The 26,213-nt window shown below is 34.9% G+C and overlaps 4 protein-coding genes across 4 annotated transcripts; 2 read left to right on the top strand and 2 right to left on the bottom strand.

The window, feature by feature from the left end:
• Positions 1–4,248: 4,248 nt before the first annotated feature.
• LOC116144683 (protein SUPPRESSOR OF K(+) TRANSPORT GROWTH DEFECT 1) lies at positions 4,249–10,079 on the bottom strand. The gene is made up of 8 exons (XM_031430135.1): positions 9,343–10,079; positions 8,531–8,636; positions 7,812–8,010; positions 5,680–5,748; positions 5,517–5,591; positions 5,289–5,387; positions 5,019–5,174; positions 4,249–4,773 (listed from the first exon to the last, which is right to left on the bottom strand). The coding sequence occupies exons 1-8, from the start codon at positions 9,818–9,820 to the stop codon at positions 4,648–4,650; spliced, it is 1,308 nt and encodes a 435-aa protein (XP_031285995.1). The 5' UTR covers positions 9,821–10,079; the 3' UTR covers positions 4,249–4,647.
• An 890-nt stretch (positions 10,080–10,969) lies between these two features.
• Positions 10,970–13,935, top strand: LOC116144708. Its single transcript, XM_031430151.1, has 5 exons — positions 10,970–11,315; positions 11,437–11,543; positions 12,233–12,740; positions 13,186–13,304; positions 13,437–13,935. Exons 1-5 carry the CDS (start codon positions 11,046–11,048, stop codon positions 13,633–13,635), a joined length of 1,203 nt encoding a protein of 400 aa, XP_031286011.1. The 5' UTR covers positions 10,970–11,045; the 3' UTR covers positions 13,636–13,935.
• Positions 13,936–16,278: 2,343 nt separating this feature from the next.
• On the bottom strand, positions 16,279–18,323 carry LOC116144629 (UDP-D-apiose/UDP-D-xylose synthase 2-like). The gene is made up of 9 exons (XM_031430074.1): positions 18,054–18,323; positions 17,865–17,957; positions 17,661–17,768; positions 17,307–17,421; positions 17,094–17,227; positions 16,895–16,996; positions 16,723–16,815; positions 16,506–16,641; positions 16,279–16,424 (listed from the first exon to the last, which is right to left on the bottom strand). Exons 1-9 carry the CDS (start codon positions 18,321–18,323, stop codon positions 16,279–16,281), a joined length of 1,197 nt encoding a protein of 398 aa, XP_031285934.1.
• Positions 18,324–23,805: 5,482 nt separating this feature from the next.
• On the top strand, positions 23,806–24,798 carry LOC116144689 (zinc finger A20 and AN1 domain-containing stress-associated protein 3-like). The gene is made up of 2 exons (XM_031430140.1): positions 23,806–23,999; positions 24,101–24,798. Exon 2 carries the CDS (start codon positions 24,132–24,134, stop codon positions 24,606–24,608), a length of 477 nt encoding a protein of 158 aa, XP_031286000.1. The 5' UTR covers positions 23,806–23,999; positions 24,101–24,131; the 3' UTR covers positions 24,609–24,798.
• The last annotated feature ends 1,415 nt before the right edge of the window (positions 24,799–26,213 follow it).

Here is a 26,213-nt window from a genome sequence, read left to right as displayed (position 1 = left end):
GTGCACAGTCGGCCATATGCGGCCAGTCGTACATCATTCTGTCGACTATCAGTAGTGATGGCTGGCTGCGGGCATTGGCTTGGGGTGGGTGGAGGTGATTTTGCTACAAAATTAAAGTTTTATATGGTTGGATTATTTTAGCAAAATTTCAAATGTAGAAGGTTAAAAGAAATGATTCAAAAAATAATAATAAAAAATCCTATTATATTAATATTTAAAAAGGAAGGCAATTTAGTAATTTATATAATATACCCATCTATTTATCCTCCCAACCAAACATATTATTCACCAATTTATTCGAACCAACCAAACATATTTTTTAAATATTCCCAGTAATCTTCAAGATAATTTTTTTTCCGTTAATATAATATACCCCCATTATAAAACATTATATAATCCAAATGCCCCCTCAATCTGTTTCTTTTGTTACTATTTTTTAGAAATGAGTAAATATTATTATACTGTAATTATAAGGGTGCATTTGGTTCGGGGAATATTTTACTACTGAAAAAGTAGGATTACCAATGAGATAGATTACCTTGAAGATTATGGAAGAATTTTATATCAATATGTTTGGTTAGATTGGTGGATATAAATAATTAAAATGTTTGGTTGGGAAGGATAAAATATTATCAATAGAGGTTTTTACTGAATTGTCCTTCCTTTTTTTATAATAATAATAATATTATTATTATTATTTAGATAGATTACTTTTAACCCCTACATTTAAGAATTTACTAAAACACCCCAACAACAAAAGTTTAAATTTTAACAAAATGCCCCTAGCTAGTGCAGACAATTGCTGGCCGTCGGCCACCACCGATAGGCTCCTCCGGCAATCACCGGAGCGTATGACCGATCGGATTTGGTCGATTGTGCACCGATCTGATCGTTGTTGGCCAAATCGAAAGCCGAAAACGGCTAGATGGTCGTGGATCTGGCCATTTTTGGCTAGATCCAAGGCCATCTGGCTGTTTTCGGCATTCAATCTAGCCGAAAACGAACATACCGACACACAATCACCTAGATCTGACCCATTGTACGCCGTTTCGACGACTATTGATGGCAGGCAACAGTGGAGTGGCCGCAGTCATCTGCAGTGGTAAATATTTTGGGTGGCATTCATATAAATAGTAGGGGCATTTCTATCGAAAAAAAATTTGGAGGTTATAGAAGTCATTTTGCACAATTGGGTAATTGTTATTTGGTAGATATATGAGGACATTTATGTCCGAAGTGTTTTTTAATTACGGGTAAAATTGGTATGAATAGTGGATTACCCTAGTACTCTTCTAATAACACCTGTTGAGAAAGTAATCTAATGACCCACTATATTACCAACAGTAACAACTATTGGCAATGAGAGATTACCATAATTTCTTATCACTTGACAACCAACAACTTAATACCCGTAATAAAAGATAGATTATAGGAGTAATCTTCCCAAACTCCTAACCAAACGCACCCTGAGGGGGTGTTTGGTTGGAGGTTAGCTCTCATTATTAAGGTAATATCATCTTATATTATCAAATTATCATGTTTGGTTATCAAGTAATATAAGATTCTAATAATCTTCCAAAACCAAGAATAATTATTGTTGGTAATATAAGTGATAATCTGATGACCTCCATTTTCTTAATTATCTTAAGATTACTTAGCAATGTTAATTTTGTTACAGTTTTATCCTTTATTAATAAATTTTTGGACAATAATGCCCTTATTTTGAAATTAATTTACATAAACCTGTATCACAATTTTACCCTAATCAATTAAGTTTTTGAACAATAATGCCCTTGTATTTAAAACAAATTGCAAGTCACCCAAGACCATCACCATAGGCCGACCTGGCTGAAACAGTGCACTATCGGCTGAATCTGGTCTATCGTGCATTGATTTGGCCGTTTCCGACTATATTTACGGCTAGAGAACTAGTCGACAACGATGGCCAAAATCTGGTCGTTGTTAATAGTCAGATCTGGTCATAGATATAGTCGGAAAATGTCAGATCCACTGTTGATCTGGCCGAAAACGGTCATATTGGCACACGATCGGCCATATACAGCCTATCATGCGTTGTTCCAGCAACTGCCCACAACCGGTAGTGACTTGGGGTAGGTGGGGGTGATTTTGTTAGAAATTAAACTTTTATATAGCTGAGGTGTTTTAGCAAAATCTCAAATGTAGGGGGTTAAAAGAAATGATTTAAAAAATAATATTATATTAATATCTATAAAGGATAGCAATTTAGTAATCTATATAACATACCCACCAATTTATTCTAACTTAACCAAACACATTTCCCTAAACATTGACAATAATCTTCAGGGGGCGTTTGGTTGGGGGTAATGTGGAATTACTGGAGTTATGTCATCTTATATTACTTGACTACCACGTTTGGTTGTCAAGTAATATAAAATTCCGATAATCTTCAAATACCAATAGTAGTTACTGTTGGTAATATTGGAGGTAATCTGATTACCTCCATTTTCTTAGGTATTTTAAGATTACCAAGGTAATCTTTTTTTTGTTACAATTCTATCCCTTATTCATAAAATTTTAGGACAATAATGCCCTTATTTTTAAGTTTATTTACATGAATATGACTTTTACTATTTCACCCCAATTAATTAACTTTTTGGACAAAATTACCCTTGAATTCAAAACAAATTGCAGCCCACCCTAGCCACCACCCCTACCCACCTGCTGCTGGCAACCACTGCTGGAATGGCACACGAAAGGCCGGAAATGGTGGCCATGCGCTGATATGGCCGTTTCTGACCAAATATCTGGCCGGAAATGGCCATACGGTGCACGAAGGCCATTTCCTGCCTTCCGTGCGTCGTTAAGTTGTCTGTTGTCAACGGCCTACGGTGGTTGCTGGCGGCCGGCAGTGGCTGAGTTGGTGGGGGTGCTTTGTTAATTTTCTAAACTTTTATTATGGTGTTGTTTTTGCTAAGTTTTTAAATGCAGGGGGGTTATAATAATCTAAATAATAATCAATATTAAAAAATAATATAATAATAATATTTAATTAAATGACAATTCAGTAATTTAAATAACATACACACCAATTTATTCCTTCCAACCAAATATAACATACCTACTAACTAACCAAACACATTTTCTTGAAGATTCTAGTAATTTTCAAGGTAATCTAACTTTCCAGTAATCTTCAAAGTAATATAACTTTTCAGTAATCCAACATCCCCTGAACCAAACGCACCCTCAAGGTAATTTATTTTTCCATTAATATGACATTCTCAATAATTCAACATTCATTTAAGAAAAGCATCCTAAGAGTAAACTTAGAATAAACAAATTATTATAGGTAATTACTAAATTTATATGAAATTCTTATGTATATAAAAATACTTTGACAAGTTTGGGTATTAAATAAAATTAATAGATTATTAAAATAGATATTTATAAATGTTAATATTAGTTGGTCGACATTGACCATTATTGATTGCCGTTGACTTAACTTATAATATCTAATTTTTATTATGAAATATTTTAAATCATTGGGTAATTTTTTCCTTTTCTAAATAATTTGTTAATATCCTATTTCTTGTTAAAGTTAAGATAAAATTATGTAAATTTAAGGATATTTTGTTCATATATTATATCTTTCATTCTATTTCCTTCATTTAGTAAAGAAGATAATCTCATTCATTCTCAATCTCCCAATATCATTCCATTCATTGTCGATTCCAAGAAGTGAACATAGCTTTAGGTGAAAAGTAATTAAAAATGATAAAAATGTTGACATTGTTCCAAATAATCTAGAATTAGAAATATATAACAATGTATAATTAGGAAGATATAAAATATATATTTTTAATTGTAACACTAAATTTTCAAAGTATATAATTTTAAATGTTGAAATATCATATTGTAATTTTACATTTCTGCTGGCTGCGTCCTCTCTGTAATGAAAACAATAATTATCAATAATGTAATGAATACTTGGTCATCAAAATCAGAGTTCCAGATGATAAACAAACCAAGTGGAAAGTGTCGTTTCTTTGAGTAAAAATAACAGGTGGAAATGTCGTATAATTGCATAATTAATTAAATGCATGATTTCATATCCCATAATACCAACTTAGAACATAAAATTGTCTACACATTTATTGACAAGTTATATGCTATGTTAATGAATATAATCACATTTTCCAAACCTATTAGACCTAAAAAAAAAAAAAAAAAAAAAAAAAAGAAGAAGAAAGGATGAGGAACAAAAAACCAGAAATAAATTCACAAAATACACAATTGCTGCTGCCTCCAGCCATCTCAGCCTTTCCAATACGTTTTTTATAGCAATTTCTGAAACATATCTGGAAAACAAAAAATCTATCAAACCAGATAAAATTAGTTGGCGAAAATCATTGGTCTGAACAATGAAGGCAACCAGCAATATATGCATCTTGTTCAACATAGGCAGTAATTTCGGAACTGTTCTTTACACAATTTGAAACAACAATTAACAAGTATCAAACTCCAGTTTTTCCATCAGAATACAGAAAAAGGGAAGTCAAGTCACCTTCCCCATTTTAAGTAAATCATTGGCTCCATAAGTGATAAATAAAAATACAATCATAGTGGTTGCACTCACTAGTGTGACTCACTGTCATATTCTTCGTCTCGTTAACCTTCCTCTCCAAACTCCTTTGTGAATCTCTCCTGAACTTCAAGATCAGCCTTGCTCACTGTTGGCCTCTGTCTCGCAAGTACCTTATCAAAATCTGCTTTTGAGATTGGGGGAGGAAGTATCTGCATCGGCATGAATCAGCAATAGGTTAACCAATCTAAACATACTAAATAAAAATCTAATGTTTCTGGATATCTTATGCAACTTTGTTTTCTCTTCTTTGGTCAGAAGAAAAGTTTAAAAATGGAATCTGTTAGATGTCTGATAAACTACAAAACTGTGGTATACAGAAATTTTGAAACAAGCAAAACCCAAATATCTTAACCAAAGCAGCATAGCAAGTTCATAAAATTGCAATGCTCCATACCTTAGCTGCAAGTCCTTGTCCTGCCAGATCCTGCATGGTAATTTGGACAGCACCTTGCTGCTTTGGTCCACATGGCATCCACATATCATTAGGAGTTTGAAAGAAAAACATGGCATCCTGAGTTTTCCGAACAGGTTCAAAAAGGACATCCTTAACCTGAAACAACCATGGCCGAACAGAAACATTGGTTGAGACCACACAACAAAAGGCAACAGTTGGCTAGTTTCAATCAACTCTATTGACAGCATCTCATATAAGCATGACACTTACACAAACAGCAATATCTGAACCCGAAAACCCCTCAGTTTTGCGAGCTAAACTTTCAAAGTCACTTTCAGTCAAGTTGTGTGGAGTATCTCCTAGATGCACCTGTTCAGTTTTTTAAGCCAAACAAGTAAGGTAAATTGTTCACCACAGGGGAAAAAAACAGAGTAGCCAAATATTTTTTAGCAATAACATTTTAAACAAAAACAAAAAATAATGGGCAAGTTCACATACTTTGAACATGTGCTGTCGTGCCTTCAAATCTGGAAGTGGGATATATATACGCTTGTCAAAACGCCGTCTGATGGCCTGTAGTTACTATTATTAACGACAGTACATAATAATCCAAATATGCAAGATGAAATCACAAAAATAATTGCCCAAACATTCCTTTTACCTGATCTAGGGCATAGGGAGTATTTGTTGCTGCAAGAACAAGAACTTTCTGATCATTGTGTCCTACACCCTAAAAACAAGTGAGATAGATAAGGTACAGCTGAGGACTAAGATTGCAAACAAAGAAAAGAGCTGATCAACATCCATGAATTTGGCAAGAAATACATCACAAAGCAGAAGTTAAAACTTATAATTCATATTCACAGCAATGCAATACAAGAAGTTAAATGGGCTACATCGCAAGTTCTATGCCATTATCTAAATATCTTCTCCATCAGCACAAACTTAACACACAAATTAGTCAACAAGACTAATCATCACACTGGATTTACAAATCTCACTGTAAATACAAACACATCCTTAGAACAAATCTTTCCAGCTTCAGCACTTGTCTACCTTCAATAACCAATTTGTTCATAAGCAATTTTGAAAGCATTGGCATCAAAAGCACAAATGCGTAATCATAAGGACAAATGGTAAGACAATTATACTCAAGAAAAAAGGTAGCCTGGAGCTGGCAAATTTAGGCATCTACGATTTGATATTGATCACAATATTATATAACATGCAGCTTAAGCTAATAATAAGTAATCAATGCCTTTCTACCTAAAAAGATATATTTCGGTTGTAACATGACTACAATATGCCTCATAGTTTACATACACTTAAAAATTAAGGTTAATGAGAGGTGACCAAAAAATTACAGACTAGCATCCACCTTGATTTGGAGATGGTGTGCTGCAATATTTATGACAAAATACATGAGAAAAGAGAGACCAAAACAATCAGAACTAATCATGCTAATTACCTCCTCAACTAAAATTACTTGAATTGTGACCACCAACCCCCAGTCACCTTATACACTAAAAACAAGAACCAGCTTACATGGCAACGAGAACTCAATTTTAGCTTATATCAGCGCTTAAGTTGGCATCAGTAACAAAATAGAAGTAGATTTCTTCATCATCCATTAGCTTCATACAATCCAGCAACTCGTCTCCTTAAAGAATAAATACATACCGCAAAGCAAAATGCTAAATATTTAGCCTTAGTTTCCCTCAAATGATTGCTAACGAACATCACATCTCCGACTCTGTTTCCCAATTTTCTTGCCAAAGAAAAGGTTGATCATATCAATATCATCTTGATTAAACCCACTGCAACCCAATGTTGGGATAATGCTTTTTTATTTTACATCACCCATAAATCCCTCGACCTTTAAGTTAGAAACTACTGTCAAACCCTGCAATTTTTGTAATTAGAGAACTTGTGGGAGACCATATTCTAAGTATGTGGCCCAAAAGGGAGTTAAAACCTGGCCTCTTGATCAAAACCAAAAATTTTAACTGCTCAAACCAAACCTTGAGATTAATTTTAGGATAATTCTGACTCAGAAAGTTTCAGCTTAGGAACTCACCAAACCTAGCTCCACTAAGTTTACCTTAGGCTTGTTCAATTGATTAACAACTCAAGCTCAAGACTGGATTAAAAATGTACTTAGTATTTGCACGTGATCAAGGCATGGCTTTGCAACCTAACTGCAAAGCAGCACAACAAATACAAGTGGAAGCACTCTACAGATGCAGAATCCAGAACACAAAAACAAAACAGCAATGCCAGCATCAAAATTTCATAAACGATTCATTAAAAAAAAAAAAAAAATCCAACTATTGTACTTCAAAAAAAATCAATTATATAAGAGAGCTACCAAACTACAATTATCATGCCTGGCTCCTAAACATAAGAAGGCTGTAAACTAAAAGCTGACATCAAAATTCAATATGCATTAAACAGAAGTATTTATTACACATATTACCCAAATAATTTGTACGAGTGTCATAAAATGTAGTAAATTTTCCTATCACCCAAAATATTAAATTACTTATACATTATCCAATACAGCTTTACTAACCCCCATTCCCATGCTGTCATGGGATGATGTCATTTAAGAAAGAAGACAAAGATGATGAAGGAGAGGGAAGCTGCAAATATTCATACACATTAATTTAACTATTCTAGTGCCATGACAGTTACTACATTTTCTTGGCCAAATAGGAAAACATATTTAGCAGATATAAATGATATACTTTAGACATTTAAGTAGATAATTTTTTTATCAAAAGAAAACAATACCTGCATCTGCACAAGAAGTTCAGTTTTGATACGTCTAGAAGCTTCACTCTCATTTCCTTCTCCACGTGTTCCACATAATGAATCTATCTCATCAATGAAGATAATAGAAGGAGCACTTTCACGAGCCATCTGGAAGAGGCTTGAAACAAGCTTTTCACTTTCACCCATCCACTTTGAAACCAAGTCTGAAGAAGAAACACTATCCACCAAGAAAAAAGAATATATTAATCACCAGCAATAAGCACATGCCATTTATTGACCTACATCCATAAACATAGAAAATCTCAGCAGAAATTCATATAGTGGAGATGCAGAGAACCGGTGTGAAAACATATATAATTTGATTTTGAGTTTGACAGAAAAGTTAACGATAAAAATCATCGTATGCAAGTGTAGCAACAATATTATAATCATAACCAATTATGAGGCCTTGTTGACTCCGGCCATCAGGGATGAAAAGGTCATCATTTAAGTTTGGAATACTTATATTTTCATGCCCTCATATCTTGGTAAAGTGGTCAGCCAAAAGGATACACAACTCGGGATGTGATAAAAAAATATTCAAAAAACTTAAACTTATGGTACAAATACCCAAGATCCCTGCATCTTCGTAACATGACCAATGCATAAATTGCCATATGCTCTAGCCTTTAATTTTTTTCTATACATGTATAATAGCAGCACAACAATCTTGCATTTTGTTAGCTGATGAATGTCACCTGAAAAATGTAGAATCAGCTTCAGTAGCAACAGCCTTGGCTAGATATGACTTCCCAGTTCCAGGTGGCCCATACAATAGAAAAGCCCTCCATGGTCGTCTCTTGCCTGAAATAAAACAAGCATGAAAAGCTTAGAATTTAAACAAAATGAATGAAAGAACAAACCCACAACTAGAATGTGCTATATAATAAAGAACAGAACTGTTTAAAAAAAGAAAGAAAGAAATATATCATAAGATACACAATTCACTAATCTAATTTGCCCTCCCTGCTTTATCAAACAGCAGAAACAATTGTGACTGTTGCATAGCCAAAATGGCAGATACAGAAAAAACCTCAACATTCACCACAGCCTTTCCACAACAGTCAATGCAGAATCTCATTAAAAAAGAACGCTGAAACTCCTACTCCTTTACAAGTCCAGCACTGCATAGTCTATCTGATGTTAACTGCAACAAGAGCAGAAGTGCCAAAACCAAAATTTACCTCTTAAAATCCACCAACAATCAGAAAACTCAGCATAATTAGCCACTATCCTCCCTATGTTCAATTCTACCAACATGATCCCTAACGTAAGTGCCAACCAGAAACAAAAACAGCAAATTTCCCTCTTCATAAAATCTAATCTAACTTTGAACCAGTTTGTAACACAAATCAATTATTCAATCGCCTTAACAACAAATATAAAAGCATGATTAGAACAAACAACTCAAAAGAATTCAATTCAATCTCACAAATCCCAAAAATTCGATCGCAATCAACTCAATAACAACCAAATAAACAATCCCACAACAAAATAAAAACAAACCCACCCGTAAAAAACTGAGGGAATTTAACAGGCAAAATCACAGCCTCCTGTAACGCCTGCTTGGCGCTCTCGAGACCCGCCACGTCATTCCACTTGATGTTGGGCTTCTCTCTAATAATCGCCGAATTCAAGCCGGCACGCAGCTTGGCCTGTTCGGGATCCTCCCCATCGCCACCTTCGCCACCACCATCCTTGGGCTTCGTCTTGGGGCGGGTGGCCACAGCAGCGTCGCCGTTATGGGCCGGACCGGGCCCACCATCGTCCAAAACGGCACGGATCTCCTCGGCACGACGGAGATATTCGGTAAACTTCTGGGTAATAGCTTCTTTAATCTTGGGATTCTTCTCGTACTTCAAATGGGTCTTGAAGTACTCCAAAGCGTTCATGTAAAGAGGGAAGGCTTTAGCGTAATTTCCGGCATTGTCTTCCAGCACGGCTTGTTTGACGTACTCGATTGCTTGTTCTTTGAAGTTGCTGTACATATTTTTAGGGCTTTGGATCGAATCGCATGAGAGATAGATAGATTGATGAAATTGATGTTGAAAAAAAGAAAAAAGAAAAAAAAAAAGAGCGAAATAGATAATTTCTGATTCGTTTGATTAAATGTCAAAGTGAAAAAGCGTGTTGTGAGATGGGATTTAACTAAAAGAAATGGTGTGGTTTCTGGGAAGGGACGGGCCAAAATCCAAAGGCTTAAGCTTTCAAGCGTACCAATTCCGCCCTTTCCGTTTAATGGACTACAAACGCTAGATTACTTCTTGTATATTTTTCTACTTCCTTTTTTTTGTTAACTTTTTAAATAATTTAATTTTTCTCCCTTTGTGAATTAATGTTTTTGAATTTATTTTTCTGACAACTTTTGCAAGTTTTATTAAAAGCACCTTCAAAATTTAAAAATTGTATCATTAATAATTTTTTATTAGATGAGTAAAATGATCAATTTGATCATATAAGGAAGTGTTTTGTAAACTTAATAGCAATATAATTGAGTTAGGGCAAAGATACCAAAATAAAAATTTTAAATATTTGTCGTGTTATCATTAGAGTTAGATGGGTAAAATAATAACCTTCTGAAAATGACAATTTTGTTCATATAAAAAATGTTTGTAAATTTAATAAAAATAGGGAAAAAAGATGTCAGTGATTAAATTTTGAAGGCCCATTTGATAAGATAAAGGTATTAATTATACAATTTTTAATTTTTGAGAATCCATTTAAAAATAACAAAAAATGTTGTCTTAAAACTAAAGTCAGAAACCTTAACTGTATTTTATGCTATTCTCCTTTTCAAATTAAAGCATTTTATTTGATAGATAAATGAATTGTTTTATTTATTTCAATCCTCGTGATTTCTTTTACCCCATATGTTTTAATTGTTGAATAAACTATATTAATTTATTATATCATAAATAATATTTGTGAAAGGGTTACTGTGTGTTTAATCTTTTGAATAAAGAAAACAAAAATTCCAAAATTTTGACTTAAATTAACAATTTAAATTTTTGAATAAATAAATAATATTTACAGCCTTGACCTAATTTTCAGTCTTTAAACCGTTAGATTAAATAAACAAATGAATGGTTAGAAATTTAGGTAATAAAAATCAAACAATAAAGATGTCACAATCAAGTTATAGGTTAACGATTGAAAATTGGTAAAATTCAGAGTAGGTGGAGAGTGTTGGCGGCGGATTTGATATTTTGAAGAATGGGAAAGAAAGAGAAGAAACAGAAGCACCAACAAAAAGCTTCAGCTTCACGAAGAGGTGACTTTTCATACAACGCTCAAGACCATGAAGAAGGTTATGAAGCTGACTATAGCTACCCTTCAAGTTTACCCTCCTCTTCTGATCAAGAACTGCCTCAAATTTTTGATAATGATGATGATGATGGTCTACAAGAACAAGATGATCAAAATGACCCTCACCCATCAACAAACATGCCCTCTAAGTTTCTTCTCTACCAGCAATCCGTACAGGTATCAATATGAACCAACTTTTCATCTTAGGATATATACAAGTGAATTTGAATTAACAGAATTGGATTGTTTTATGCAGTAAAAGTTTAATGGGATTTTGTGAATTGTGTTTTGAATGCAGTCACCAAAAGGGGACATAAGTTATTTGCAGAAGTTCTTTTTGATGTATGTCGGTGGGAGGCAGCCACTTCATCTTCAAGAAGATTTTTGTGGCACTGCTTTACTTAGGTACTTGCTTTCATTTTAGGACTTCCTTCTTTTTTTTTTTTTTTTTCTTTTTTTTTTTTTTTGGGAGTTTGTGATATGAATTTGTAGAACAAATGAATGTGTTGGATGGGTTTGTAGTATAGACTGCTTTCATTTGATGAAATGTTTGATCTTTGTAATTTTTAGGTTGATTTGAGACTTTATGCAGGGTTAAACACCCCCGCTTGGTATAACACCTAAAACACTGATATCATTAGCAAAATAAAATGAAATTCACCTTCTCTGAAATTATATTAATTAATGCAGATAGGCAGAACTACATGTTTCTCAAAGATTTTAACTGGTCATCAATTGTATTAGAATCTATGAAGAGATTGTCATCTCGGCAAAGAAAGTTACGTTTTATGAGCCATGATCTTTTTTAATAAAAGCCATGGTGAGTGAATTTGCAGTCTTTTTGCAATTTCAAGAGTTTTTTGAATGTATGTACAAACTGTCATGCACTTACTCTCTCACTGTTCTAACTTCTTAACAATGTAAGGTAGTTTATGGGTTTCAGTGTAATTTTCAGGATGTGGCTAATCAACAAGACATTTCTTTTCTATTAGAATCTTAAATGGTTTATTGCAAATACACAGTCCTGATGCTTCTCAACTGCCAACATATGTTCCTAAATACATAACATGACTGTTATGCTATTTGTTTGACAGTACAGAATGGCTCCGGAGTGACTCAAGACGGACCGCTGTGGGTTTGGATTTGGACCTGGAGGCACTAGAATGGTGCATGGAGAATAATGTTAACAAAGTTGGCGCTGATTGTTATTCCAGAATATCCCTTTTTCATGGGAATGTTTTGCAACCTCTTGAGGCCAAACTAGTGAGATGTGACCCTCAAGAGTTGGTAAGGAACATTACATTAAAGGAGAATGACAATAGTTCTGAGGCTTCCACTTTGGATTCTGCGAGGCAAGATGGCTCTACTGCTTCTAGTGATAACAACTGCTCAATGAGGACTTATCCACTGCAGGCAAGAGACATTGTGTGTGCTTTCAATTACAGCTGTTGTTGTCTCCACAAACGTGCAGATTTGGTTTTGTATTTCAAGCATGCTCTTGGTGCCCTGTCTAAAAAAGGTGGTATATTTGTGATGGATTTATATGGTGGCACATCATCAGAGCAGAAGTTAAGACTCCAGAGGAGATTTGCCAATTTTACGGTATAATCTATCCCACTCCAAAAATTCTTGACTATCATAACATTAGTTTGAACACTCCAAATACAAAATTTAACATGATGGGTCAATGTCCTTTTTAACAGAAATGTAAAATGTCTGACATGAATTGTTATCAGCACAAGGTTTGCAGCGGAACTTATATAAGATACACACAGTGCTCCACAATATTTGACCTTAATTTAATTATTTGAGTGTTATTAATTCTGAACCAGGATTGTCAAACATTTGAAAACGCTTAGAATTTTTTCATTAGAAGTCATATATGTTGTCAACATCAAAGCATTTAAGAAGTATCAAGGCAAGGGATATCTAATTTTTTTCACCTCTCTTGATTATTGAACTTTTCCAGTCTAATTGTAAATTGATATCTGTTTGACATGGGAAGCTTTTTGTATCAAATTCCATTTTGCTTATTATGTGTTCACAGTATGTTTGGGAGCAAGCTGAGTTTGACATTGTTGAGCGAAAAACAAGAATTAGCCTCCACTTTCATCTTCAAAAGCAGCAGAAAAAACTTCGACATGCATTTTCATACAGCTGGAGGCTGTAAGTATTCAATGCATTCTACATAATTGCACATGAGCTCAGGGCTTTCCCCTTGTAATTCATATTGACTTTTACTAAATCATGTTCTGGTAAATTCTTTTAAATATTGGAATATGGTTGCTCATCTCCCAGGTGGTCACTACCGGAGATTAAGGACTGCTTAGAAGAAGCCGGGTTCCAATCTGTCCATTTTTGGCTTCGTGAGATGCCAGACACGCAAGAAAACAGAAGTACAGAGGGCTTTGGAGTTGCACAAGATGCGAAGTATGAAGAGGTTAGAAGTTTTCAACAGAAAGATGCTTGGAATGCATATATTGTTGCTGTTGCCTAGTCAATCCGGAGCTCCTCCTTTGGTAGAACTTCTTAATGTTGCTGAGACAGTTGCTCCTGTGAGCAAGTGGTTGGTGAAACAAATACTTTCAAGGCTGTAAACTCTCACGTCTTTTTTTTTTTTTTTTTTGGTTAATTTCCCTTACAAATTTTAGGTTTCAAAACTATATTTGTATGATAACTGTCATGCATTCAGGATTTCTCAAATTTATCTTATAGTCTCTGAATTTGTATGCTTCCTTTTTTTCTTTCTAAAAACAGTATGAACCTTACGGTACATGGATATTAGTATAGTCAGAACAACATATAATCAAGAAAATTCCCAATATGCCAACTCAGTCAGTAGATGTTTTGTAGAATTACTTGATTGCTAAACGAAACCAGTTAACACCCGTAAGAATCCTGTATTGACCATGCGGAGTGGAGGTTACTATGAAGTTTCCATCTGGAATGATGTTTACCATATAAGATTTTAGCTTCAAGAAATGTATGCAGACAGTTAGGTTATACAGTTATAGCAACTAATTTCGACAATCTCTTTAGGCCTCATCAGTGTCAAATAATGTGGTTTTTGCCCCTCCTGTCTATCTGGGTTAGCCCGTGGTTCCTTGTTTGTTATACTCAGTATCTTTACAAAAGGTCCATTAAGCAATCTGCTGGTTTGATTAGATGCTCATAGCACCATCATTTTTAAACCACGACATTCTTTTGGGCTAGTTAAAGAAAAGGATATTTCAGAAACATCACCATGACTTTCTTTTTGTGTTGTCAGAAATAATATTCTTGTCTTAAACTTGGAAATTCCTCAGACTTAAATTCTAACAATTTTACCTTTCCTAGACTTTTGTCAAACAGTAATTAGTCAAAACCAAACTCTTCCTTAGAGGATAGATGGGCGATTCGGGTGAGATCCAATGTAAACCCATATTTATATTTTCGCATTCGTTAAAAGTGATTGCATCATTGGTGATCTTGTTAAGAAATATAGGTTATTTTGTTTTATTGTTTATTAAAGGTAGATCTGTCTTTTCATTATTTCCTTTGTTTAGTCTATATATATCTTTGTATTTAGGTTAAATCATACTTTTAGTATTCAATTGAATTTTGCAGTATCAATGAAACCCTAGCCTCCTCTTTTTTATTATTATTTCTTTGGATTGTTTAACAATGTTAGCAGTACATCGACTAGTTAATGAAAATTCACCAGCAAGTCTTAAAAATAGGTCTAGTTTTGCTCACATGGAATCATTCTGAACATTGCTCTTATAATTGCCTTGTTTTTCCAAAATTTGGAACAAAGTGCACCCATCAATTGCAAGTGATATGTAGAGAGGCTCCAAGATAATTCTTATCAGTAAATTTATTACTCTCAAGACTCTTTGTTCATATAGAAAGTTACGAGCCACTTGGGGGTCACAATCACCAAGACTTGTGTTTAATAGGCATCGGGATTTGCCAAAAGGTAAGCTTCAATAGCCTTGACCATTCTTTTAGCCTTTTCTTTGCCAGCCTTAATTTGTTCTTCATTGATCTCAAACTCACCAATGCTATAGTACCTGCTGATGCTCTTGCACATGGATCCACCGTCTGGAGAGGGTCTTATCTTGGTTTCCTAAGTCATTTTTCAAGGACAAAGGCTTTGTACGTCTTAGCCGAAGGGATTTTGGTGACCACCTCCATGATCAGTTTGGTATTTTTAAATGATTGAATGAAAAACAATGAAATTCGAGAGGCGGGGGAAGATTGATTGAGTGACTGTTGGTATTTTTCAAGTTGAAATTAAGGGTGTTTACAATGGGCTTAGGTGTTCACGCAGATTAAATAGTTTAACTAAATTCTTCATATTTTATTGGATATTGTTCCCAATATAAATAGGTAATCAAAATTTTGTATTTGGGACAATGAAAACACTTATATCTTAAAAGATTAAAATTTTTAATTGATTCCCAATTTTGTAATAACCTCCATTCTTTTCTTAATAGTTAAGGCTTCATTTGGTTCATTATTGGATGATTTTTAAAATAGTATTTAGAAAAAGAAAAAAGTAAAATTGGGTTATCTTTACAAGAAAGATAATTATTAATGTTTTGTGAGATGAATAAAGTAGAATAAGATTTTGAGAATATTGAAACAAATGTATTTTTTGGGTTTTTAGGATATAATAGTAGAATAGAATAGGGATATAATATTGAACTTAAATGCTTGAATAAAGAACAAATAAAGGAATCAAGCTTTAGTAAGAGACAGAACCACCTAAAATTAGCAGAGTAATGAAATAATTTAGTGTTGTACCCCATTGCAAATGCAAGGAGAGATATTCCACATTGTGGTCTTAACAAAGGGGCCCATTCCCTGATTTGAAGACAAAAGCAAATTTTTTCATGATCATTATACATTGTTATCAGTTTGGACATCTAGCCCTTCGCTTCATTTCTGCTCGTTTACTGCACTTTAGATTTTCATTCATTATCCGAAGTGTAAAATTGGTTCCACTGAACTTTGAAGCAAGACAACTGAACAAAAGCAGAGATATACAATACACCCACGTTTGCAACAATGGCCTCAGCAAGACTAATGGTCAGAAATGGCTCTTAGAACTGTGGAACCTATCTACAAAAACAAAATTGCATTGAATCTGAAGAATTTATTCAGAACCAGAGAAATATTCATAACCAGTGTGAAACTCCAACAGACTGTCACATTCATTCTTAATTGCCGACTTATACTCATCTATCGCGTGGTCAAGGCACAGTTTTAGAATAGTACGAAGGCGCATTGCAGGCTTCCAACCTGTACAAAAACACAAATGAGAAGAGTTTCAAAAATCTTGGCAACAAAACTGCATAGAGTGAAGAAAAAGTGGTTGCTTACCAAGCTCTCTGTTGATAATTGTAATGTCAGGGATCCGCTTATCGCTGTCATCATATCCTGGACCGTAGAAATTGTTTGAGCTTACATCAATGGTTGTAAACTTGGAGGCAGGCTGTTTAGTTACATCTGCATAAACCTTAATGGAAAATTTTTGTGTGTTAAATGAATATCAGAAGCGAAAAAGGAAACTAGGCGGCATCTTTAGGCTTAAGTATACCTCTATCATCAACTCTGCTAATTGCTTTATTGTAACATCATTTTCAGGATTACCCACATTAAAAATCTTGCCATTCGCTCGTGCTGGGTTTTCCTGCAAAAGATTGGTTTGTAATTGAAGGGCCATTTCTATAGCAGTTTTCAGATGAATGATGATTCTAAAATGAACTTACAATAATTAAAAGAACACCTTCAATGGCTTCCTTGATATAACAGAAGCTTCTCTGGGACTGCCCACCATCAACAAGCTTAAGTGGTTTTCCACGCAGGAGATTCTGCAATTCAGAACTATTAGGAAGAAAATAAAAACGCGCACAGCAGAAGTTAAAGAAGCGAAAGCAAAGTGTTGGGAATAAAAGAAGCTTAAGTTACACCGGTGAAGCAAGCTAAAACTCTTGGAACTGCTTCTCTTGGACCATCAATGCCTCGAATAAAGTCCATTCTTGGACCAATCCAATTGAAAGGTCTTACAATGGTAAACTCGAGGGAATGCAATGCAGATTGAGCTACAGGTGTAAGTTGAAACAAGGTTTAGATAGTATAACACAATGAGATTCAAAGAGCCAAATGAAAAAATTACAGTACCATATATTAGCCTTTCAATCATCTGCTTTGCACAGGCATAGGTCCATCTCTGTTTATCAATTGAGCCAAAAATACATGGGGAATCATATTCTTTAAGGAGGTAGAGTTCGGATACCTGCACAAACGGCAATATTAATGTTCATTCAAAAACTGACAATTACCATCATCCAACAACATTTCTTAGAGCGATTAATCACAAAGTTTGGTTAATCTTGATTAACCAAGTTTGATTGACCAAAGAATTACACAAGAAACCAATGAAATTCAACATTTCAAGAAAGTAAGATTATCTATCATAAGAAAACTGGTTCAGTGAAACAAACGAGAGGCCTTAAAATGTTAACCTATACTTACATTTTGAAGAGCATGATCCTTTGGTAAAAAGCTTCCAATAGTCTTTCCATAGACTTCACAAGAAGAGAAATGGATCAATCGCTTTTTGTACTTGATACAGAACTCAACCTAACCGAAAAAGATCAAACCCAGATCACAAAATACTCAAATTTACAGCAAAAATAACCAAATAGCAACCAAGTTTTACAAAAATGCAAAACTCACCACTGGAATCGCATCAACAGAGTTACTTTTAATCGTATCCAAAGGCCTAGTATTATAATTAGCAGGAGTGCGAATGGCTGCAAGATTAATAACCTACCCAAAAAAAAAACTCGATCAATTCCCGGAAATTAAACATCCAAGAGAAATAGTGAAGTAGACAAAGAAGTTAAAACAAGAAAAGTCATTTACAAGATCAGAGGCTGCAATGAGGGGTTCAAGGTGCTGGTGTAGCGTGTCACGCTTGACATTAATTTCATGAAACTGAACTCGACCAAACCAGCAAGAATAAGGACGCAAGAGATGTTTTATCTTGGTGGAGGAGACATCAATGATTATGGCAGTGTGTTGAGTTTTGTAGAGGAGCTTCTCGCAAAGGTGTGAGCCGATAAAGCCACCGCCACCAATCAAGCAGATTGTTAAGGGTTTGATTTTTTCACCGTCTAAGTTGAATCTTTCCATTGAATAAACAAAAATGGAGTCACCAGGTTTGGGGAGAGAGTGTCAAGAATGAATGTGTTTTGGAGAATCTTATAACTGCTTTATGGAGGGAAACGAAGCAGGGGATTAACCAACAAGGAGGGGTAGTTTAGTAAATACAATAAAAGTCGCACAAATTTCAGTTAGTTACATGCAACGAATACCAGAAAAGATTGATCTTCTTATTGAAAAGGTTACGTCAAAGAAAAAATTTATGACAGTAATGGCTTAGAGGCAGACTCACCAGATCTTTCTGCATAAACCTTAGGGAAAATATTTGTGTTAAATAAAACAAAAGCAAAAGAGGAGAAAAGGAAACCAGGATTCTTCAGGCCTATGGGTTTATCAATATTTTAAGCCCTCTTCTCTCATTTGCTTCACTGGGTCTGCTTCTATCATAGAGAATTCTGCCTTTTTAAAATTGACAGTTTTGTTGAGTAATTTTTTTATCAAGATAACCAGTCAGTTCCATAGCAAATGCAATGATGGATATTCTACATTGTGGCCTTAACAGAAGGGCCTATTCCCTGATTTTATTGCATGATCATTATACATTGTTATCAGTTTGGACCTCATTTTTTTCTCCTTTACTACAAGTCAGGTTATAAGAGAGGAAATGGATAATAATTTATAGAGGTGGTTAATATCTTGTATGGAAGGGAAAACAAAGGAGCAGCACAGAAGGAAATCGTTTCAGATGTCAACTTCAAAGCTTCTTTCAGACCTGATAGTTCCTCATCCACGTTCTGGACATAAGCAAAAGTGTTAAAATAGTACGAAGGGGCATTTTAGGCGTCCAACCTATAACAAAATACAAAATGGGAAGAATGTCAAAACTCTTAGCAAATTTTTGTGTTAAATGAAGAACAGAAGCCAAAAAGGAAACTAGGTGGCGTCTTTAGGATTACCCACATTAAAAATCTTGCCATTTGCTCGCGCTGGGTTTTCCTGCAAAAGATTAGTTTGTAAAGGGCCAGTTCTATAGCAGCTTTCAGATCAATAATGATTGGTACTAAATTGAAATTACAATCATTAAAGAACAGCTTCAACGGCATCATTGATATAGCAGAAGCTCCTCTGAGACTTCCCACCATCAAAAAGCTTGAGTGCACCATTAGGAAGAAAAAAAAAATGTACTGTAAAAATTAAAGAAAAAACAGTGTTGGAAGTGAAAGAAGCTTGAGTTACACTGGTAAAGCAAGCTAAAACTGATGGAACTCCTTCTCCTCTTTCAGTGCCTGGAATGAAGTCCATCCTTCGACCAATCCAATTGAAAGGTCCTACAATCGTAAACTCGAGGGAACGCTATGCAGATTCAGCTACAGGTGTAAGTTGAAACAAGGTTTAGATAGTATAACACACAGAGATTCAAAAAGCCAAATAAAAAAATTAATGTACCATATATTAGCCTTTCAATCATCTGCTTTGCACAGGCATAGGTCCATCTTTGTTTATCAATTAAGCCAAGAATGCATGGGGAATCATATTCTTTAAGGAGGTAGAATTCGGGATCCTGCACAAAACACATTTCTTAGAGCAGTTAATTAATGTCATATTACAAAGTTTCCGGGGAAGAAGAAAATAAGCTAATCAACTTCACTCCCATTAGTCACAACCGAAACTGAGGAGGGATAAAGGAACTTAACGCAGACAAAGAGTATTGCAATGAGCCACTCTTTAACCTTCATCCTTATTTGTTAAACCAGATATAAGCCAATTTTGAAGTCTCTTCACGAAACTAAAGATACAATGAAAACATTGAGAATTGAAAAACATATAAAATTAGAAGATTGAGATATAACATGAAATTACTTATGACTTATTTGTTTAGAAATTGTTAATGATAAAATTTTAATTTGTCTCCTCAGTACCACTAGCCCCTATATGTTTAACCAAGTTTGATTGATCAAAGAAACATATGAAAATCAGCATTTCAAGACAGAAACAGAAACATTAAATGTTAACCTATACTAACCTGTAGAAGAGAATGATCCTTTGGCAAAACCCACCACTGGAATCGCATCAACAGTTACTCTGAATCGTATCCAAAGGCCTAGTATTATAATGAGCAGGAGTACGAATGTGTTTTAGAGAGTAGAGTTTTTCTTTGTCTTTTAACTACATTATGGAGGGAAATTGACATTAATGGTTGAGTACTTCGCTTCTTCCAGAGTCAATTTTTGTCAGTATTAAGAGAGAATTTTTAGACATATTAAAGGATCCAACATTTCCAAAGGCGGATGAAGCCTGGGTTGGGTTCACCCCATTAAGGATTGGGTTATATTTGGGTAAATCTTTTGGGCTTGTAATGGGTATGGCTGGGTTTGGGTTGCCCACTAATTTAATTTTTTATACAAGGGTTAATGAATTAATACTTCTAGCTATGATAAAATAACATAAGTCTCTCTGAGGTTTCAGAAATAGTATAAATCCCCTAACTGTTAACTTTTAAGTGTTAAAATAAATGGTAGAAGGGTAATTTAGTAATACTTACAAACTCTTAACAGTGTAAATTTTAACGACTCACTAACAGTTCATTAATGGCAAGGAATTTTTTGTTATTTTAGAAATGTCAAAGAGATTTTTGTTGTTTTATCATACCACAAGGGTCCCATAACCCTTTTTAAACAATTATAATTAGTATAATTATTTTATTTAATATAAAATTTCAAAATAAAATGATTATCACTAAATTACTTTAATTGTCGTCGATGTTCACCATCTCAATAGTTTTTCCAGCGAAACCGTTTATATGAAAATAAGAATAATACTATACATACATCATTTTTATACAACATTTCTCATACAACAATACTTGACAAGATATAATTGGGTGAAAGTTTAATTTTAACTTTAAATTAGCCAATCATATCTTGTCACATAATATTATATGGGAAATGTTGTATGAAAATGATGTATGTGTAGTATTACTCATGGAAATAATCCTTAAATTCTTTTTTACCCAACGGCATGGTCATCTCAGTCCAAAAATGTATGAGTGCTTTTGATTTATTATTTTGGATAGGATTTTGGAAATAATATTGGGTAGTTGAATAGAAGAGTATTACGAGGTAAAATTTAAAAATTTATAAAAAAACCCCTAGGTTTACTAATTTAATTAAACACCCCAACATATAAAATGACAAAAACACCTCCATCACCTGCAGTGCCAGATTCCGGCCACCACCGTCAGAATCTGGCCGAAAAATTACATTACGACACAGACTGGTCAGATCTGTGTCGTAACACGGATTGGCCAGAAAAGGCCAGATCTACGGCCAAATGTGGCCGTCAACGGTCAGAAAAGGGCAAAGATATGGCCGTCATTTTCTATCAACAATGGCCAAGATTTGGCTGTCGTTGATGACTAGATCTGGCCTTTTCCGGCCAGATCCACTGTGGATCTGGCTGGAAAAGGCCAGATCAATAACCTACACGACAAACACTGTGGATCTGGCCGGAAAAGGCCAGATCGATAACCTACCGGCCAGTGTCCATCGTGGTGTAGACCGTTGTACAGATTTCGGCTACCACCGACGGTGGTTGCCAGAATCTGGCAAGTGTGGGTTAATGGAGGTGTTTTTGTTAATTTTTAAACTTTTTTTTGGAGGGGTATTTAATGAACTTAAGGGGTCTAAAAGTAATTAAAAATATATAGTATTATTTCTGGAATAATGTGCCAAACAATATTTGAAGAATAGGATTGAGAATATGGGTAGAAATATTGAACCAAACGCACCCTATGATTTTTGATTGCAAATGGCAGTCAAATGTTTAGATGTCAAAACTTTGACCACTTCAGTATTTTAGTGGTTATGTTCCTTTCTTTCTTCAATAAGAACAAACATTAGATATGCTCTAACATAGTGGCTCGAATTCACAAACAATGACTCCTGACGAAACAACTCGTTGAGAAATTTTATTAATAATCCATTGATAATTGTTTGTAGGATAACAAACATATTTATACTAAAGTAATCCTAAATACTACTATAATAAGAATATAAAAACCTTCATTCTACTAGTACTAGCAGTCTTACCATAAGAAAGCAACAACTAACTAAAACAAATCTTCCTAATTTAACTAAAATCCTAAAATAATTAAACTTCCAAATGTAAAATCCTAACTAAACTTAGAAAACCAACTAAAATACTAATTAAAATTAGAAAATCAACTCCAAAAAACAAAATTAATCTTAAATCTTAAATCTGAAATTGGATTTTTTAAAATAACGATCCGTATCCGATCTGAATTTTCGGATATTTGATATTTTCGAATCAGAGCGGATCGAATCAGGATTGGATATCGGATATCGGATTTTTTTGCACAACCCTAATGGTAATTACCAAGTAGTTATCAACTTTTTTTTCTTTTTTTCTATAATGGATGTACGAGTCCTGTGATAGGTGTCCCACCCATATTCAAAAATATAAAAAACCGATCCCATTTTGTTTTTCAGTACCTTGTTCCTCGTTATACGTTTGTATTTTCACAACTTATATATTAATATATTATACTTGACATTGTAATTGAAAATTTTACTCATGAAAATAAGATAAGAGTTAAGATAATTAACTAGTATAATTATGTTTTTTTTTTTTAAATGGACAAATTTCACTCAATACCCCTGCAACGCTTTTGGTTTTTATTGGCACTTGCTATCCTCATAATTTCAAAAACTCATCAAGACCACCAATAACAAGAGAATTTGTTTCATTTTCGGCAAATAAATAGAATAGAACTATCATTTTCTTTAAAAAAAAGTTTATGCTTTTTAATTACTTTCTCCCAATGATACATGTTTTCACTAATTATTTTAACAACAAAATTCAAGTAAATTATTTACCTGGCTCAACCTGAAGACGTAAACATCTTCCATCTAATTTGTCAAATTCATCACAACGAGTATATTATTGAGATGTTGATTTGTGACATTTTGTAAATTAGAATTATTGTTTAGTGTTTGGTGACATAATAATAAGCATTGTTTAATTTTACTTTAAAAAATTAAACTGTAGTGAGTGTGGTTTCTTAAATATAATTGTGGTATGGGGTGGAGATGATACACGTTGTGACCATCGGCCAACTAACATCCGCGTAGCCGTATGGTTTCCTATTAAAATAGAACCTCAACCCACTACATACATCTTCTCCTATTATTCAATTAATTGAATAATTTAACATTCCAAAAAGGATGAAGAGAAATGGTCCAAGTTGGCGTCTGCCTCTGGAGTAACTTAAACGGCTGAAGCTTCGTAACAGGCTAAAACCATCCAATTGAAACCGTTTTATTTATTTATTAGTATAATTATGTTTCAACGCCGCGTAATTTAAAAAGAGAGTTTGTTTTGTTTTGTTTGTTTGGTTTCTAAAAGAGAAAAGAAGGTGGCTGGAATCTTCACCCAGGACCAGGATTCCTCTCTCTCTTAAGACTTTAGAGTTTGTCTTTCCCTTTCCCTTTCCCTTTCCTTTTATGTGGAGGAGGAACCCAACCCGTCACTCTTCTCCTTTCCCTTATATTCCTTTCCTTTCTTTTCCCTTCTGTTTTCTCTCTCTCCAAGCAAACAATTTTTAAATTTCTCTCAAATTCTCTCTTTTAAATCTCTCCCTCTACGCTTTTTTTTTTTTCTCAAATCAATCACCAATCTCCATTTCAGGTAACCACCACCACTGATTCATCTCCTCTTTCATCAGATTTTCTTTTCTGTTTTTATTATCTTTATTATTTATTAGTTTTATGGATTTTAATTTTTTCCAGGTTGTTCACGAGAAAAAGAAAAAGAAAAACCATGGCGGAAGAACACAGATGCCAAGCACCGCGTTTGTGCGTAAACAACTGCGGATTTTTCGGGAGTCCGGCGACTCAAAATCTCTGTTCTAAATGTTACCGAGATCTTGCGTTAAAAGAACAACAATCTTCCTCGGCCAAACAAGCCCTTAACCAAACCCTGATCTCCTCTTCGGCATCGTCATCGGTTCCATCTCCGGCCGTTGAAGTCGTCGAGAAGATGATTACGGTTTCGGCTCCGGTCGTGAAAGAGGAGGAAAAGAAACATGTCGAGGTGGCGACGGGGGTGAACAGGTGCTTGACGTGTAGGAGGCGCGTGGGATTGACGGGGTTCAAGTGCAGGTGTGGGTCGTTGTTTTGTGGGACCCACAGGTACCCGGAACAGCACCAATGCACGTTTGATTTCAAGGAGATGGGGAAGGAGCAGATCGCCAAGGCTAATCCTGTTATTAAGGCTGAGAAGCTTCAAAAGATTTGAGATTTGAGATATTTGTTGTGTCTTTGCGGGGCGTGGTTTCATGTGGTGATGGGGGTCGGCGGCGTCGGACGTGATAGTTGTTGCTGGTGGGGGTAGTATTGTCAATTTGTGTGGTCTATGTAAATTCAGTCATATTTTAAGCTTAATTAAAATATAATCTTAATTTCTGTTTTCTTCTTTTTTTTTTTTTTTTTCAAAAAAAATATTCTTTCTTTCTGCTTGGAATCTTATTTTATTTGTTGGTAGGTGAGGTGTGGTTTGGTTGTTAGATACTTAGATTAATATTAATATTATGGAATTTCAACCAAACTTCAAATAATTCCATTAAATTAAATAGAGCCACCACCAAAAAAAAAAGAAAAGATGTGATTATTGATATTTAGGAAAAAGAAAAATAGTGGAAATTGGGGAATGCATGTGATAAAGTGGGTTGAATATTAAATAAAAGTGGGGATGGTTGAAGAGTTTTAGGTGAGGCAGAGCAACGTGTATGGTTGTGATTAAGTGCAAAGAGGGAAATTTGTCCTTCTGTGGTTGTGAGATTGAGCAAAATAAGATGGTATTCGGCTGATTTTTTACTTCGAAGAGGTTGGATCTGTCATACTTGTTTCTAAAGTAGTTGACTATTTCAAATTTAAAATGATATTTCTTCCATTTTCAAAATGTCATATGAAATTAACGTTAGGCAAATCAAAATCTGAAATAGTGTATGATGATCCTTTATAATTCTACATCAGATTAATAATATTGTTAACACCCAAAAAGGTTCAAGGGGTTCACTAGTAAATACAACGTGTCGTATATGAAATTTGGTCTTCAACTGTTGCAAAACTCAAAAATGATCCTTGAGAGGGTTTGCTTTTCTATAAGGGTGCAAGTCAACTCTATCCCCAACCGCTATTCTATCGAGCACAATAAAAACAAGTCAGGGTATTGTAGATGTAAAAATCTACCTGTACGGGGGTTTGATCCCGTGAGGTTGAGGTTACTAACGATCCGCTGCACCTTCACACGTAGAGAAACACACGCGTGAAGCGAACGGAAAACACCGGAGTGGTGTTTGCCGTAGGCACTCCGACGCTTAAGTCAGCAAGGCTGAGAGTGGCTAATATAGTGAGGGCTAGGGAGTAGAGGTTACCGGAAGTCTAGTTGGGGATTGTGACTACGGCGGTGATGTGAAGCTCTCAAGTCAAAGCTTTCGGTGTGAAGGTGTAATGTCCTCTCCCTTGTGAGAGGGCTGGTCTCTGTTTATATAGTGACTGTCTGGTCTCCCAATCCTGGCAGAAGTAGGAGTCCTAGTGTGACTCTAATGCAAACCCTAGAAGAATTAGGGCCGTGGTAAGCTGTCTTACCAGTGTCCGGATAGGAAGGTGATTCTGATTAGGAGAGTAACTCCGAGTAAGAAAGTGATCAAGAATAGGAAGGTGACCTTGAATGGGAGATTGATCAGGAGTAGGAAAGTATTCTAAGGAGGCTGTGGGCTCTAGATTCGCCCATGGAGCTAGGAAATGGACTGGGATTAGGAGGCTCGTGCCCACGCGGTTTGGGCCAGCTATATCTTGTACCGAAAGGGCCTAATCCGGTTGGGTCATATCGGGATTGAGC

This window comes from Pistacia vera, unplaced genomic scaffold (assembly GCF_008641045.1).
Source record: "Pistacia vera cultivar Batoury unplaced genomic scaffold, PisVer_v2 Contig1141, whole genome shotgun sequence".
Taxonomy (NCBI): Eukaryota; Viridiplantae; Streptophyta; class Magnoliopsida; order Sapindales; family Anacardiaceae; genus Pistacia; species Pistacia vera.
This window is presented reverse-complemented; position numbering and strand designations above follow the sequence as displayed.

What these genes read in the sequence shown, in the direction of transcription:
- LOC116144683 (XM_031430135.1), bottom strand. Translation starts at nt 9,820, where the DNA reads ATGTACAGCAACTTCAAAGAACAAGCAATCGAGTACGTCAAACAAGCC. An exon ending in ATTCCCTCAGTTTTTTACGG is followed by an intron (nt 8,637 to 9,342) that starts GTGGGTTTGTTT and finishes GTTTTATTTCAG; the next exon opens with GCAAGAGACGACCATGGAGG. An exon ending in GCTGATTCTACATTTTTCAG is followed by an intron (nt 8,011 to 8,530) that starts GTGACATTCATC and finishes CTTGGTGGATAG; the next exon opens with TGTTTCTTCTTCAGACTTGG.
- LOC116144708 (XM_031430151.1), top strand. Translation starts at nt 11,046, where the DNA reads ATGGGAAAGAAAGAGAAGAAACAGAAGCACCAACAAAAAGCTTCAGCT. An exon ending in TGTGGCACTGCTTTACTTAG is followed by an intron (nt 11,544 to 12,232) that starts GTACTTGCTTTC and finishes TTTGTTTGACAG; the next exon opens with TACAGAATGGCTCCGGAGTG. An exon ending in GGAGATTTGCCAATTTTACG is followed by an intron (nt 12,741 to 13,185) that starts GTATAATCTATC and finishes ATGTGTTCACAG; the next exon opens with TATGTTTGGGAGCAAGCTGA.
- LOC116144629 (XM_031430074.1), bottom strand. Translation starts at nt 18,323, where the DNA reads ATGGAAAGATTCAACTTAGACGGTGAAAAAATCAAACCCTTAACAATC. An exon ending in GATTGAAAGGCTAATATATG is followed by an intron (nt 17,228 to 17,306) that starts GTACTGTAATTT and finishes TTACACCTGTAG; the next exon opens with CTCAATCTGCATTGCATTCC. An exon ending in AAGGTGTTCTTTTAATTATT is followed by an intron (nt 16,816 to 16,894) that starts GTAAGTTCATTT and finishes AATCTTTTGCAG; the next exon opens with GAAAACCCAGCACGAGCGAA.
- LOC116144689 (XM_031430140.1), top strand. Translation starts at nt 24,132, where the DNA reads ATGGCGGAAGAACACAGATGCCAAGCACCGCGTTTGTGCGTAAACAAC.